This window comes from Nyctereutes procyonoides, unplaced genomic scaffold (assembly GCF_905146905.1).
Source record: "Nyctereutes procyonoides isolate TBG_1078 unplaced genomic scaffold, NYPRO_anot_genome, whole genome shotgun sequence".
Classification (NCBI taxonomy): Eukaryota; Metazoa; Chordata; class Mammalia; order Carnivora; family Canidae; genus Nyctereutes; species Nyctereutes procyonoides.
In genome coordinates this window covers 64,644,247-64,658,778 of record NW_026575140.1, presented here as the reverse complement: position 1 = coordinate 64,658,778, position 14,532 = coordinate 64,644,247, and the positions used below count along the sequence as shown (strand labels likewise).

The 14,532-nt window shown below is 37.7% G+C and overlaps 1 protein-coding gene across 1 annotated transcript in view; it reads left to right on the top strand.

Annotated features, from left to right (window-relative positions):
* The first annotated feature begins 4,344 nt into the window (after positions 1-4,344).
* Positions 4,345-14,532, top strand: part of CWF19L2 (CWF19 like cell cycle control factor 2) — a 142,849-nt gene continuing 132,661 nt past the window's right edge. The window contains exons 1-3 of the mRNA XM_055306576.1: positions 4,345-4,451; positions 6,448-6,558; positions 7,557-7,679. Coding sequence (XP_055162551.1) covers positions 4,359-4,451; positions 6,448-6,558; positions 7,557-7,679 — 327 coding nt within the window. The 5' untranslated portion in view covers positions 4,345-4,358. The remainder of the gene's footprint in view (positions 4,452-6,447; positions 6,559-7,556; positions 7,680-14,532) is intronic.

Here is a 14,532-nt window from a genome sequence, read left to right as displayed (position 1 = left end):
CCTGGGGATGCCTCTATGAAAGCTACCACAGGCCTTGAAATTTCACAAATGTGTATTTGTGGTAGGTACTGTATTAGGCACTGAAGCGAAAGTGGACTAAAATCCCTGCTCTAATAGAACTTCTTTTTGGTGGGGGAAAACAGGCCATAAATGAATGAATACATTGTTGTAATAGGATACTATGCAGCTGTAAAAAGGAATCAGGAAGAGATGTATATCTCGCTCTATGATCTCCAGGATGTATTACTCTTACTCGTCTAGTATATTCTGGATTTGTTTGATCACTTCCATGTAACGTCACTTAACCTGTTTCTCTAGCTCCTGTGTTTTCAATCAACTCATTAGATCTAGAAGTTGGATTGAATACATTGGTTGGTTGGTTTGTTTTTTTTTTGGTAAAAAAATGCCTTGTTAGCAATGTACTTCCTATTGTGTCACATCGTAAGGTATATGATTATCTGGTATGTTTCACTTGTGCTTATAGCTTTAGAACAAAATCAAAGGTTAACCAAAGGCTAATAAAAATTATTACCTATAAAGGAGTAAGGGAACAGGGGTATAATTAAGACCTGAGTGTGTCCTGTTGAAACTATATAAATATTTACATAATTTAGAAAGAGTGTTCCAGGCTGCGAGACTAACGTGCAAATGACCCAAGACAGGCACATTCTGGTTCCTTTGAGAGGGATGGAGATCAATATGTAATTTATGGTTTACTTACTTGCCTGCCCTGCTAGACTGTAAGCTTTTGAAGACAGGACAAATGGCTTTCATCTTGGAATAGTGCCTGTCATATAGTGGGTGTTTGATACATATTTGTTGAATAAATGAGCATCAATAAAGCACTTTGGGATCTCATTGCCATAAAGTCACAAATCTGTAATTTTCATCAATGTTCTCTGATGAATCAGGGGAAGCTTAGAAAGTCTATAAAACAGGATAACTGAGGCAAAATAAAAATATCAGCACGCTATTAAAGATCTTCAGAGTACATGGAAACCCACAAACCACACTGGTCCTTTGAGTGTAATGCTTCAGAGCCATCTTTCTTTTTATTAGGTATGACTGTATTTTATTATTACAACTGTTTAAAGGAAACAGTTTATTTTATTTTTTTAAAAGATTTTATTTATTCATGATAGACATACACACAGAGAGGCAGAGGGAGAAGCAGGCTCCATGCAGGGAGCCTGATGTGGGACTCGATCCCGGGACTCCAGGATCATGTCTGGACCAAAGGTAGGCGCCAAACCGCTGAGCCACCTAGGGATCCCTAAAGGAAACAGTTTAATAAAAACAAAACATAAATACCTTATAAATAAGATAAAAATAAATGAAAAATTTAAAATAAATAAAATTATGTGCCCTCCTTAATGCTCATCACCCAATTAAAGAGGGCATGTGGTTGTGATGAGCAGTGGGTGTTATACACAACTGATAAATTACTGAACACTACATCTGAAACTAATGATGTACTATAGGTTGGCTAATTGAATTCAAATAAAAAAATAAAGCAAAATTAAAATGATAAAGACATAATAAATCAATACTTTTAAATAAGCAAGTCATTAAAAAGCATAAATAATTTAAATACATAAATAAACTCATTTATTTTCCGGATGAGAATAAAATGAAGATCTCAGTCCTCTACTATCTCTATCCACGTGTGTATCCATGTGCATCATCTCTACGTGTCTGCCTATTTTAGAGCGGAGTCAGGTGGGATGCATGGGTCACTGCTCTTCCTTCAGTTTACCTTTGCCTGTGTCAAGGCAGCCACCTAATGCATAAAATACATGCAGAATAAAGTAAGGGAACATTTTGTTGGCCTCTGAGGGGTTGGAGATGCATAGTTAGAGGCTTTGATAAGTAAGTCAGGAGGTCATGAGCAAGTCTTATCTCAATCACTTGGGAAGGATGGTTATTTATAGTAAGCCTTTTCCTGGAACACAAAATGGTAGGCGAATTCCTACCCCTGAACACCTAAAAACGACTGTTTTTAGGAGCAGAGGGCTCAGGTAAAGCTTAAAATTGTCAAAGCCAAGATCTGGGCACTAGATATGGTCATTAACATTGGGGTGTTGGCATTTCTAGGACCTCTTAATGAACAGAGCTAGTGGAACGTATTATAAAGAAATAAAGATACAGATCTAGATACACACAAATGTCTATTTCTGTATCAACCTATATGTATTAAAGACGTGAGTAGTTACAGATACTTCCAATTCCAAGTCAACCACAGTGTTCCTTCACGTTTGCTTCATTTCCATATTTGAAACTCGGTTCTCCAAAAGGGATAAACCTAATATATTAACTTCTTTGTTCAATCACCCAGGATGTAACCAGCATCTGTTGCCGTCATGGCTCCCCTCCTGGCATGGGTGTCCTCCTCACCCCTCTGAAGCCCCAACATTCTGTGCTAGGTTCTCCCACTCAGGCGCCCTACTGCAGGGATGTATTTCCCACCCCGCTGGGGCCCTGACGCCTGGTCCCAGCTGTCCCTCTGCCACAAGAGCACCCTTCTGAATGCTCAGAGAACTCCTCCCTGCTGCCCCTGGACACAGGCACACCTTGCTCACACCCGCTAGATGACTCCAGGGCTGACTTATACAGGAAGGGAATGAAAAGGCGCGGGATTGGAAGAGAAAGATGACCTAACAAGGCTGATGCCAATTTGGTGTCCTTTCTCCTAAAACTTAATCCATCTTCATTCATTCTGTTACACAACACACACAAATTCTATTTTTATTATTGTTATTTTAGTTCAGTTTACAAATGATATTTATTTAAAAGATTTATTCATGAGAGACAGAGGCAGACATAGGCAGATGCCTACAAATGATATTTTAATTTTCATTTCATGGATTATATGAACAGCTAACAGATGAAAATGGTTTCAAAACACTACATAAACATTAAGTCATGGAAGAAAGCATTTATTTTTGTCTCCAGTAACTGATCTTTTAGAGATTTATCTGCAGGTGTTTGATCATTGATGCCATACTTATTTAGATTTACAAAAAATAAAAAACTGAAACAACAAAAATTAAAAGAATTGAACCCACCTTTCTGCCTGAATGCTCCAGATATTTTTTTTCCCCTTTAAGCACATGGGTGGCTCATTGGTTGAGCTTCTGCCTTTATTTTTTTTAATTTTTATTTATTTATGATAGTCACACACAGACAGAGAGAGAGAGAGAGAGAGAGAGAGAGGGAGAGACATAGGCAGAGGGAGAAGCAGGCTCCATGCACCAGGAGCCCGAGGTGGGATTCGATTCCGGGTCTCCAGAATCGCGCCCTGGGCCAAAGGCAGGCGCCAAACCGCTGCGCCACCCAGGGATCCCGAGCTTCTGCCTTTAGCTCAGGTCGCGATCCCGGAGTCCCAGGATCGAGTCCCTCACCAGGCTCCCCGCAGGGAGCCTGCTTCTCCCTCTTCCTATGTCTCTGCCTCTCTCTGTGTGTCTCTCATGAATAAATAACATCTTAAAAAAAAGAAATCCCCAACAGTTTTACAAGAAAAGGTCTCCCTGTTGGCTGTCCTGGGTTGATTTCCCGAAGCTCACAGCGAGTAACTTTCTGCATGTAGTAGGTCTAGGGCTACTTTTTTTTTTTTTTTTTATTTTATAAATTAATTTTTATTGGTGTTCAATTTACCAACATACAGAATAACACCCAGTGCTCATCCCGTCAAGTGTCCCCCTCCGTGCCCGTCACCCATTCACCCCCACCCCCCGCCCTCCTCCCCTTCCACCACCCCTAGTTCATTTCCCAGAGTTAGAAGTCTTTATGTTCTGTGTCCCTTTCTGATATCTCCCACACATTTATTCTCCCTTCCCTTATATTCCCAGGGCTACTTTTTATTGAGAGTTCTCTGGACTTGCAGCAAAGCCCTGGACTTCAGACCACTGGACTTCCCCGCCCCCGGGACATCCCTCCAGCACAGGGACACTCTGCCCAGAAGGGCGCTTGGCTAGGAGGGTTCCAGATGTAGGGTCTGAACAGTTCGACCGGCTGCTAACGCCTAGATTTTGCGAAGAAACAGATGAGAATGCCGTTGCTATCATGCAAAACAAATTGATAAGCGTCCACTGACATGACTTCGGTGGCGGGAGAGGCCGGCTGACGAAGGAGGCGCAGCCCCTCTGCTTGCTCTGCAAAGTTTCCTCTGAAACTTGGGGTTGGCGTCGTCACCCGAGCCCTAAGTGCCACTCACCTCCGCGCATGCTCTCTGGGTGGAGCAGTGCCCCGCCTACCCGCCTTCCAGGCGGAAGTCTCCTTTTGTTTATTAAATTACGACAGTCGTAAACTGAGATTTTTTTTTTTTTTGTGACGGCTTCCTTGTTTTTACGACAACAACCATGGCGGCTGCCAGTGGTAGATTTGAAAGTGCGAGGAATATCGAAGAACGTAGAGAACAGACCAAGATTGCCAGGGCTGAGGTGTTACGTCAGGTATCTCCGTTTTGGGGCTTTGGAAGTCGTTTAGAATCGTCGGAGTGGACGGTTCCTGGGAGCTAGGCCTCTGGCTCTGCTCCTTCACCGCCTCTTTCGCCACCTCCGTGTCTCATCTTATCTGGCTGAGGGTCTCCCTTTGGGATGCCCGAAAAGTCTTGGCTATTTCCTGCCTCCCCAGATTCGTTGACAGTCTTCTGCTGCTCATTCTCTTTTTAGGGAGACCTGTTTCTTTCTGGAGTTTCCTTTTAAATTCATCCATTCTTGATATTTCCATTATTTGATCACCGGGGCTGCGCACTTTTGAGGGACGCCACCACTAATGACTCTCCCAGCGCATTTGACAGCCCCGGTTCTCGCTCCTCTTGTGTCTGAAATAAAGATTGCCATTTTCAGAAACATACATGAGGCACATTGGAATAGATCGGCCGTTTCCCTCTCTCGTCTTTTATTGGTATTATTACTGGGGAAAGTAAACTGTATTATCTGATAAGATGTAGAAGTGTGGCAAGGAGGGGGAAAGTTGTAGCTGGAGAGCAACCTAGGTACAAGTGAATGTTTTTGTTTTTGTTTGTTTTCGGATGTTAGAGTTTTAAATAAATGCGGATGAGAAAGGAGCTGGTAGAGGAGGGGGCCTAGTGAGGTGTGCATAATGACTATGGCCAGATTTTAGAGGCAAGGGTGGGCAATTAGTTTTGGACAGGTGAAAGGTGGGTGTTGTTATCTGATTTCAGGATATGTAACATATATGCATAATAAATATTCTTCATCCTTTTTGGTATTTTAAGCAATTTTTGGAGAGAGTATGGTTTGTAAGCTAAGTTGTTTTTTTTTAACTCTTTAAGATTTTATTTAATTATTCATGAGAGACACAGAGGGAGACAGAGACATAGGCAGAAGGAGAAGCAGGTTCCCTGCAGGGAGCCCAGTGTGGGACTTGATCCCAGGACCCAGGGATCATGACCTGAGTTAAAAGCAGATGCTCAACCACTGAGCCACCCAGGCGCCCCTGTAAGCTAACTTTTATTTTTTTTATTTAAGATTTATTTATTTATTTATTTATTTATTTATTTATTTATTTATTTATTCAGAGAGAGAGAGAGAGAGAGGCAGAGACAGAGGGAGAATCAGGCTCCTTGCAGGAAGCCCAACATGGGACTCGATCCCCGTTCTCCAGGATCACACCCCGGGCTGCAGGCTGCGCTAAACCGCTGTGCCACCGGGGCTGCCCTAAGCTAACTTTTAATTTTTTTTTAATTTTTAATTTATTTATGATAGTCACACACACAGAGAGAGAGAGGCAGAGACACAGGCAGAGGGAGAAGCAGGCTCCATGCACCGGGAGCCCGACGTGGGATTTGATCCCGGGTCTCCAGGATCGCGCCCTGGGCCAAAGGCAGGCGCCAAACCGCTGCGCCACCCAGGGATTCCCCCTAAGCTAACTTTTATAGTACAGATATGCATTAGAGTTAGGGAAGGATCGAAACCAACTTTAGACTTTAGAGAGAGAATGAAAAGGCAGAAGCAGCCTTCTAGAAAGAACTTTGTTGTTGAAAGATGAATATAAATTAGCACTATGATCATTTGCTTTTAGAAAGATGATTCTTCCTGATGCATTTTGGGAGCTTGGGTGGAAACATGGGCATTGCAGATGGAAGGCATGATCAGTCTCTTGATAGTTGTAGGTCTCAGGCAGTAGCAGTAGGATGGTGAAGGAAAAAATAAATTTGAGTCCTATTTAATGTAGGGAGCTTAGAGAGAGGGGAGGGTCTACTCTAGTTCCAAAGATTCTGTCCTTGATTCACTAGAGATTGTTAATGTGGAAGGATAGTTTTGTGTTGTTTTTAATCTTTCCTACACTTTGGTAAAAACAAATTCCTGGCAAGGGATGGACAATGACTGAGGAGACCTTATATGAAAGTGGAAAATTGTTTTATTTTACTTTTGTGAAAAACAATTGGATCACTTGTGAATTTTTCTTTTTTTGTTGTTTCAGGCTAAAGCCAATTTTGAAAAGGAAGAAAGGCGTAGAGAACTTAAACGACTTCGGGGTGAGGATACATGGATGCTACCTGATGTCAATGAACGAATTGAACAGTTCTCACAGGTCAATACTAAGAGGTTCACTTGATATAACAGATCTGTCTTTTTTTATACTTAATCAAGTTAATATTGCAAGAACAATTTCATACACTATTTTCGATAGTTACAGGATGAATATCCCATAGTTGGCATTACTGACTAGATTTATCTGGCAGAAAAAAATATACTTTAATATTTTGGACATTATAACATTGGACAGATTTTGTTATTTCAGTTGACTGGTAGAAAGCTTAGCAAATTTCTGGCCTACTTATATCAGCTTATGGATCTAAAAAGTTACATCTTTTATTTTTTATATTATTTATTTATTTATTTATTTATTTATTTATTTATTTATTTATTTATTTATTTATTTATTTATTTATGATAGTCACACGGAGAGAGAGAGAGGCAGAGACACAGGCAGAGGGAGAAGCAGGCTCCATGCACCGGGAGCCCGACGTGGGATTCGATCCCGGGTCTCCAGGATCGCGCCCTGGGCCAAAGGCAGGCGCCAAACTGCTGCGCCATCCAGGGATCCCAAAAGTTACATCTTTTTAAAGCTTAATGTCATTTCTTTTGCTTGAATTCTTTTTTCCCTTTTAATACTTTTAATTTATACTATCTTGTTATATTTTATGTGGCCTAATAATCTTCTCTAAGTTCTTTTGGGGCCATAGAAAGATATACGTATATGTATGTATGTGTGTATGCTCACACACACACAGTTTAAGTGTTTTTACTTGATTATATCTGTCAGATGAATCTGTAAATAAGACTAAAAACTAAAACTCCCCTCATATTTTTCTGAAAAGATATCTCAGCTATGTGATTTATTAGCAGTGCATATATTATAGAAGCATGTTAAAGTTTCTGAGAAGATTTTATTCTGTCATATTTATTGCTTCATTTCATGAAAATGTAGTTTTTGGAATACAGATTTCTTTTTCCTCAAAATACTTGTTTTCGAAGTAAGGCAAAACTAATTTCCTTTCTTAATCTCTTTAAAACGATTATTTATAGGAACACTCTGTGAAGAAAAAGAAGAAAAAAGACAAGCACTCAAAAAAAGTAAAGAAAGAGAAGAAAAAAAAGAGTAAGAAACAGAAGTATGAAAAAAGCAATGAGTCAACAGACAGTTCATCAGTAAGTATGTGTTAATGCTAACCAAAGCAGCTACTTGAGAAAATTGTATTTAAAGGAGTAATGTATAGGAACTTAAAATCTGTGAGATGTTAAAAAATATTACTAGTGAGGGTATGAAGATGCCTGGGAGACATCTATTGGGATCCAGGAAATATGGATCTTAAGTTACAGAGAAAGGTAGGAGGATGGAGATACAATTTAGGAGTCATTGCTTGGTGAAGCCATTAAGATGGATAAATTGCCCAGGGAAACTGAAAAGAACGAGCACCACCACCACCAAGGAACCAGACAGGAGTAAAGGCCAGCAGGTAGAAGTAGGTGGAAAGTTGGAAGGAAGTACTATAAAAATAAGAGTCTTAAGACATTTGAGGGTCTGTTATTGTTTATTTTTTTAATAGAAATTAACATTTAAGTTTTTGAAATAGGACATGTTTATATATTTATCTCTGGGGTCAAAAGGAAGGGCATGCTCTTTTGCTGAATCTCTGGCCAGTTCCAGGGGGAGAGGACTCACAAAGGAAGGGAAATTCACACTGATTTTTCTGGAAGAAAGAGGTCCATTGTTGGGGCACCCAGGTTTTTTTTTTTTTTTTTGGCCAAACATCAGGGTGTGTTTTACTGCATGACGTTTGCATAAGAAAAAAATATTGAAAACTGTAAGGCAATCAATAAGCTAATTATTAACTGTACACTTAAGATAGGTGGACATATAATCTAAAATTTAAAAACTAGTTCCAAAATAGTACATAAAAATTTAACATGATGAGCTTTTAAACATGGTTTATATTTGTAGCTTCACATTGTTAAAAAGTGCTTCAAATGTACTGCTGGAAAGTTGTTCTTTATAAATGGCATGGGGGAAATGTCAGATATTAAACTGTATAAACTAATTATTTTTATGGAATTAGAAAGCTAACGTGATAGTCAGACTTACTTGAATCAGTTTTCAATTTCCACTCAAGTTGATACAATATTAATAATCTAAAAAACATATTTTCTAATCAACAAAAGTCCATTGAATTCAAGTTATGCATGTTGAGTGATCAAATCTCTGGAACCGATGCAAATGGTTGTTAATCAATTGACTAATCAATTGATTAATTGACCAATCAATTGTTAATCAATTGACTCAGTCAGTTAAGGGCCAGCTCTTGATTTGGGCTCAGATCATTATCTCAGGATCATGAGACCAACCCCAAGTTGGGCTCCGTACGGGGCATGGGGCCTGCTCAAAATTCTCTCTCTCTCCCTCTGCCCTTCCCCATCCCTCTCTCTGTCTTTTTTTTTCCTCCTTCTCTTTCAAATATATCTAAAGAGAAAGAAGTACAATGTTGTTAAAGAGCAATGAGCTAGGGATGTTGAGGAATCATTGGTCTCCTAGGTATGATCTTTAGAGGGTTGTATGTGCAGTTGAATCACCAAATTCTAGTCTGGCCCTCTCATAGTTCTAGAAACTGAGTTTTTGGCAGTATACCCTGAAATAAATGGCTCATGAAAGCTTATCTTATAGGAGAATGCAGTTTATTTATTCATAGTGAGAAATACATCTGTCTTGTCAGTAGCCAGCAATATTTTTGTAATGGTAGGAATACTTGAGTTATTTAGAAAAAAATTGTTAAATATAATTCAGGACAAAGTGAGAGAAAATATTAAAGTAAAAAGAAGGTAGAGGCACTGTTTTCACAATTGTGGATTGAGTTGCTGATCCCATTGAGACTCTGAAAAAAGTAAGTTATCCTTTTTCCAAAAAGAAATTTATATACAAAGTTGTTTATTTCGGTGGGATTTATGAAACTCCCTGGAATTTAAACAGAGATCACAGGTTAAGAATCTCTGTCCCATGGGGACAGATCTCTTAGGTTGAGTAAATATTTATGTGATATGATTAAGGGTACTCGCTTTCCCTTCTTAGAGACACATTGTCTTGTTATTTTTCTTTGTTCTTTTCTGGAAATACAGTTGGCCTTTGAACAACATGGGTTTAAACTTCATGCATCCAATTATAAACAGATTATTTTAGATAAATTTAGTATAGTACTATAATGTATTTTCTCTTCCTAATGATTTTCTTAATATTTTTTTCTCTAGCTTACTTTATTGTAAGAATACAGTGTATAATACACATAGCATATAAAATACGTGTTAATCTATTATTTATGTTATCAGTAAATCTTCCGGTCAGCAGTAGGCTACTTGTAATGTTTTTCTGGGGAATTAAAAGTTAATATGTGAATTTTTGACTGTGTGGGGAGTCAATGCCCTTAATTGTTCATTGTTTAGTCGTTACCTGTGTATATATGTCTTTTTGTTGCAACATACGTTGTGTACATTTTTACATAGGTATTAAGTTGTGTAACTATATTTTAGAGTGTTGGAAGGAATGCTTAGTGTCTGTACCCACTGAAGTAGAATGAAGAATGAAAGAGACGCTTGTACAGACAGTGAGGGGAAGGAAAGACGGATAGTTAGAGGAGTCTGGGTTATTGTGGGGTCTTCAGGGAAGGAGAGATAAATAATACTGAGGAGAATAAATTTGGATTAGCAAGGACTCAGGAAAGGAGTAAACTTCTCACCTGAGCTAGGAGCGCATTGTTAAAATGTGAACAAATACAGAAAAACGAGGAGGTGTAGGGGGAAGTGGAGCAGATTATTGATGGTGTTTCTGCTTGTTTCTGTTTCCTCTGTGAAGTAGCAGGTAAAATCATCTGAGAAGATAATTTTGGAGCACAAGTAGGATGAAGGATGGAGGAGATAGTGTAGATTTGAAGCAGTGTCATTTAGGTAATACAAAAACAGCAGATGAATTTCTGAGTAGTGCTGAAGGTCCATGGGAGGTTAGAAAGCATATCTTGACTTTCTCAATGTTTCCTTATTTTTTCTTTGACTTTTAAAATCAACTTTATAGAGATATAATTTATGTATAATAAAATGCTCCTATTTTAAGTACACTATTTGATGAGTATATCTATTTAACCCTGTCAGTTAAGATTAGAACATTTCTTTTCCCCAAAAAGTTCCTCATGGCCCTTTGGAGTCAATCCTACTCTCCCTTTTCTTGCACCCTGGCATTGGGCAGCTATGGATCTGCCATAGCATACCATAGATGAGTTTTCCTTGTTCTAGAATTTCATATAAATAGGTTCATGTAATACCTTTTTTGTCTCAACATTATGCTTTTGTAACTCATTCATGTTGCATGTATCCCTTCCTTTTTATTGCTGTATTTCATTGTATAAATATACCAGTTTGCTTATCTGTTTACATTTTGAAAGTCATTGGGATTATTTTAGTTTGGGGCCATTATGAATAACACTAGCTAGGAATGTTTGTGTACAGGTCTTTTTGTGAACACATTTTTATTGCTCTTGGGAAAATGCCACTAATTTCCAAAGTGGTGGACCATTTTTTTTTTTTTAAGATTTTATTTTTTTATTCATGAGAATACACAGGGAGGAGAGAGAGAGAGAGGGGGGCAGAGACACAGGCAGAGGGAGAAGCAGGCTCCATGCAGGGAGTCCGACATGGGACTCGATCCAGGGTCTCCAGGATCAGGCCCTGGGCTGAAGGCGGCGCTAAACCGCTGAACCACCCGGGCTGCCCGTTTTTGGACCATTTGATAATCCTACCAGCTGTGAATGAGAGTTCTAGTTACTCCATATCCTTGATACTACTTGGTATTGTCAACCTTTGTACTTTTGAGCCATCCTACTGTGTGCATAGTAATATCTCTTGTGATATTTCATTGAAGACCAATGCTGTAGGTAAGTTTTATAACTGGATTTTTTGTTTATCAGTGAGCCATTTTGAGTTAATTTTTGTTTATGATATATAGTAATTATCAAAGTTTATTTTTTCCATATGGATTTCCAGTTGTTTCCGTATCATTTGTTGAAAAGGCTAATAACCTTTCTCTTTTGAACTGCTTGGGTTCCTTTGTAGAAAATCAAATAAGCAATTATTTTTGAGTTAATATCCGGACTTTCTGTTCTGCGCATAGAGCTACACATCTCTCCTTGGCCAATAAACACACCATCTTAATTACTTAGCTTAAGGTTAAGCGTTAGAATCAGGTAGTGTAAATTGTGATTTTGTTCTTTTTGAAAATTATTTTGGCTACTCTGGGTTCTTTGTATTTTAAAAATAAATTTTAGAATTAGCCTATTACTTTATTTTTTAAAAAAGCTTTTATTTATTTAGTCATGATAGACATAAAGAGAGAGGGAGAGACAGGCAGAGGGAGAAGCAGGCTCCACGCGGGAAGCCTGATGTGGGACTCGATCCCGGGACTCCAGGATCATGCCCTGGGCCAAAGGCAGGCGTGAAACCGCTGAGCCACCCAGGGATCCCCTAGCCTGTTACTTTAAATAAAAGTATCTACTGATACTTTGACTGGAATTGTTTTGCATCAGTAGATCAATTTTGGGAGAATTAATATAATATCTTAAGTTTGCCAGTCTTCCCACCCATTATGCATGTGGTAGGTATATCTCTCCATCTATTTAACTTTTCTTTAATTTCTCTCAGTGTTCTCGAATTTTAGTGTAGAGGTCTTCTGTATCTTTTGTTCTATTTTTTTTCTATTTTATTTTCTTGAGTTACTACTGAAAGTGAAATCTTTAAAAAGCAAATGGCAGTTTCCATGTATTTGCAACTAGTATATATATTTACAGTGGTCTTTGTATACAGGTTTTTCCTGCTCTCTGAAAGTATGTTTTATGTCACTTTGCTTTTATGAAAGTTCATTGTTAGTACCTGTTTTTGCTAACCAAAAGAAATCTGAAGATGATTTTCACTTTTATGTAATGGTAATTGCTTCTTTATTTTACGCCATTTTGGCTTGTACAAGGTTTCATAGGAATGTTTTATTTTTGGATAGTGGAGAAACCTGTATTTACCTTGTATCTTCTTACCTTGCTAGAAGCTTATAGCTTTTTTCCATTGATTCCTTCTGGAGGGAGAGGGATAAGAAGAGAGAGAGAGAGAGAGAGATTGAGAGAATCTTAAGCAGACTCCATACCCTGCATGGAGCTTGATGCAGGGCTTGACTCACAACCCTGAGATCATCATGACCTGAACCAAAACCAAGAGTCAGACATTTAACTGACTGAGCCACCCAGGTGCCCTTTTTTGGTTGATTTCTTAGTACTTTTTTTATGTCGTGTAAATAAAGACACTCTTCCCCCCTTTGATTTCATTTGTTTTTGTTGTTGTTGTTGTTTTATTTCACTAGTTAGGACTTCAGTATTGTGTTGAATACAAGTGGTAAGAGTAGGTATCCTTACTTTATTTCTTATCTTAGATGGAAAGCATTTATCTTTCACTTTTGAGCATGATATCACCTGTGGGTTTTTCATGTATGCCCTTTTCAGAGTAAGGAAATTGCCTTTAGTTTTTTTCTGAGAGTTGGAATCTTGAATGGACATTTAATTTTGTTAAGTGCTTTTTTTTGTGCTTATTAATATGATCATCTGATTTTTCTCCTTTATTCAGTTAATATGGAGAATTACATGTTGTTGTTTATTATGGTGTGTAGTAAATATGGTGTGTGTGATTTTATATATAAATAAATAAATGTAAAAAATTTTTATTTTTCTGGTTGTATTTGCCAACAAATTTGGGTTTTGGTATAAGGTTATTGTTGGCCTTGTATATGAGTTAAAATTATTTTCTCTTTTTTCTAGAAGAGTTTATGCAAAATTGGTGAGTTTTTTCCTTAAATGTTTGCTAAAAGTTAGCAATGAAACTCTTTGGACCTGGAGTTTTTTTTAATGGGGTGGTTTTTCATCACAAATTGAATCTCTTTTAAATGTATTAAATACTTTCTATTTATTCTTGAGTTAGTCTTGGTAAGTTAAGTTTGTAAGGAATTTTCTTTTTTCATCTAATTGGTGAATTTTTTGTAATAAAGTTGTTTATGATATGTTCTTACTATACTTTTAATGTCTGTAGAATCTGTGGTTGTGTCCCATCTTTCATTCTTGATTTTTGCAATTTCTATTTTTTCTTTGTTTTCTAGGTCAGTATAGTTTGAGGTATATCAATTTTATTAATTTTTTCAAAGAATTGCCTTTAGTTTTCATTGATTTTCTGTTTGTGTATTTTCTGTTTCATTGATTTCCACTGTCTTTTATTATTTCTTTCCTAATACTTATTTTTTTGTTTAATTTACTCTTCTCTTTCTAGCATCGTAAGGTAGATATTGATTCTAAATCTACCTTTTTTCTAATGAGTATTTAATTTATAAATCTTTCTCTTAGCATTGTTGAATCTCTAATTTTGACATATTAGATTTTCACTGTCATGGTTTTCAAAATATTTTCTAATTGATTTTTTTTAACCTGTAGGTTATATACGTTTTAAAATTTCCAGATATATATGGATTTTACCAGTTTATCTTAATTTGTTTTTGACTGTGAATTTAATTCTGTTACTGTCATAAAACTTACTCTGTTAATTTTGGTTTAAAAAAATTACTGAGAGTTTCAGTTTGAGAAGGCAATGTAGGAAGACTCTGAACTCATCTGCATGGAACATACCAAATTATACCTATTGGTAGAACAATTCCTCTTGAAGAAGAGCTGAGGGCTGGCTGAACAGCTGTTGAACAACCAAAGGTAGAACAGCAAGAGAATAGCAAGAGAGATGGAGACAGGATGGATTACTTTAAAAGAGTAATTGACATACACAGCCATAGATCCAGCCAGCCAGCAAAAGTCACTAACCACACATGGTCTTCATAGAGGACACCATACAGAAGACTCCTTCAGCTTTAGGAGAAGCAGCTGTTTTGCCTAACCTATAGAAACAAGCATGAACATAAACAAAATGTGGACAGAGGAATATGCTCCAAAAG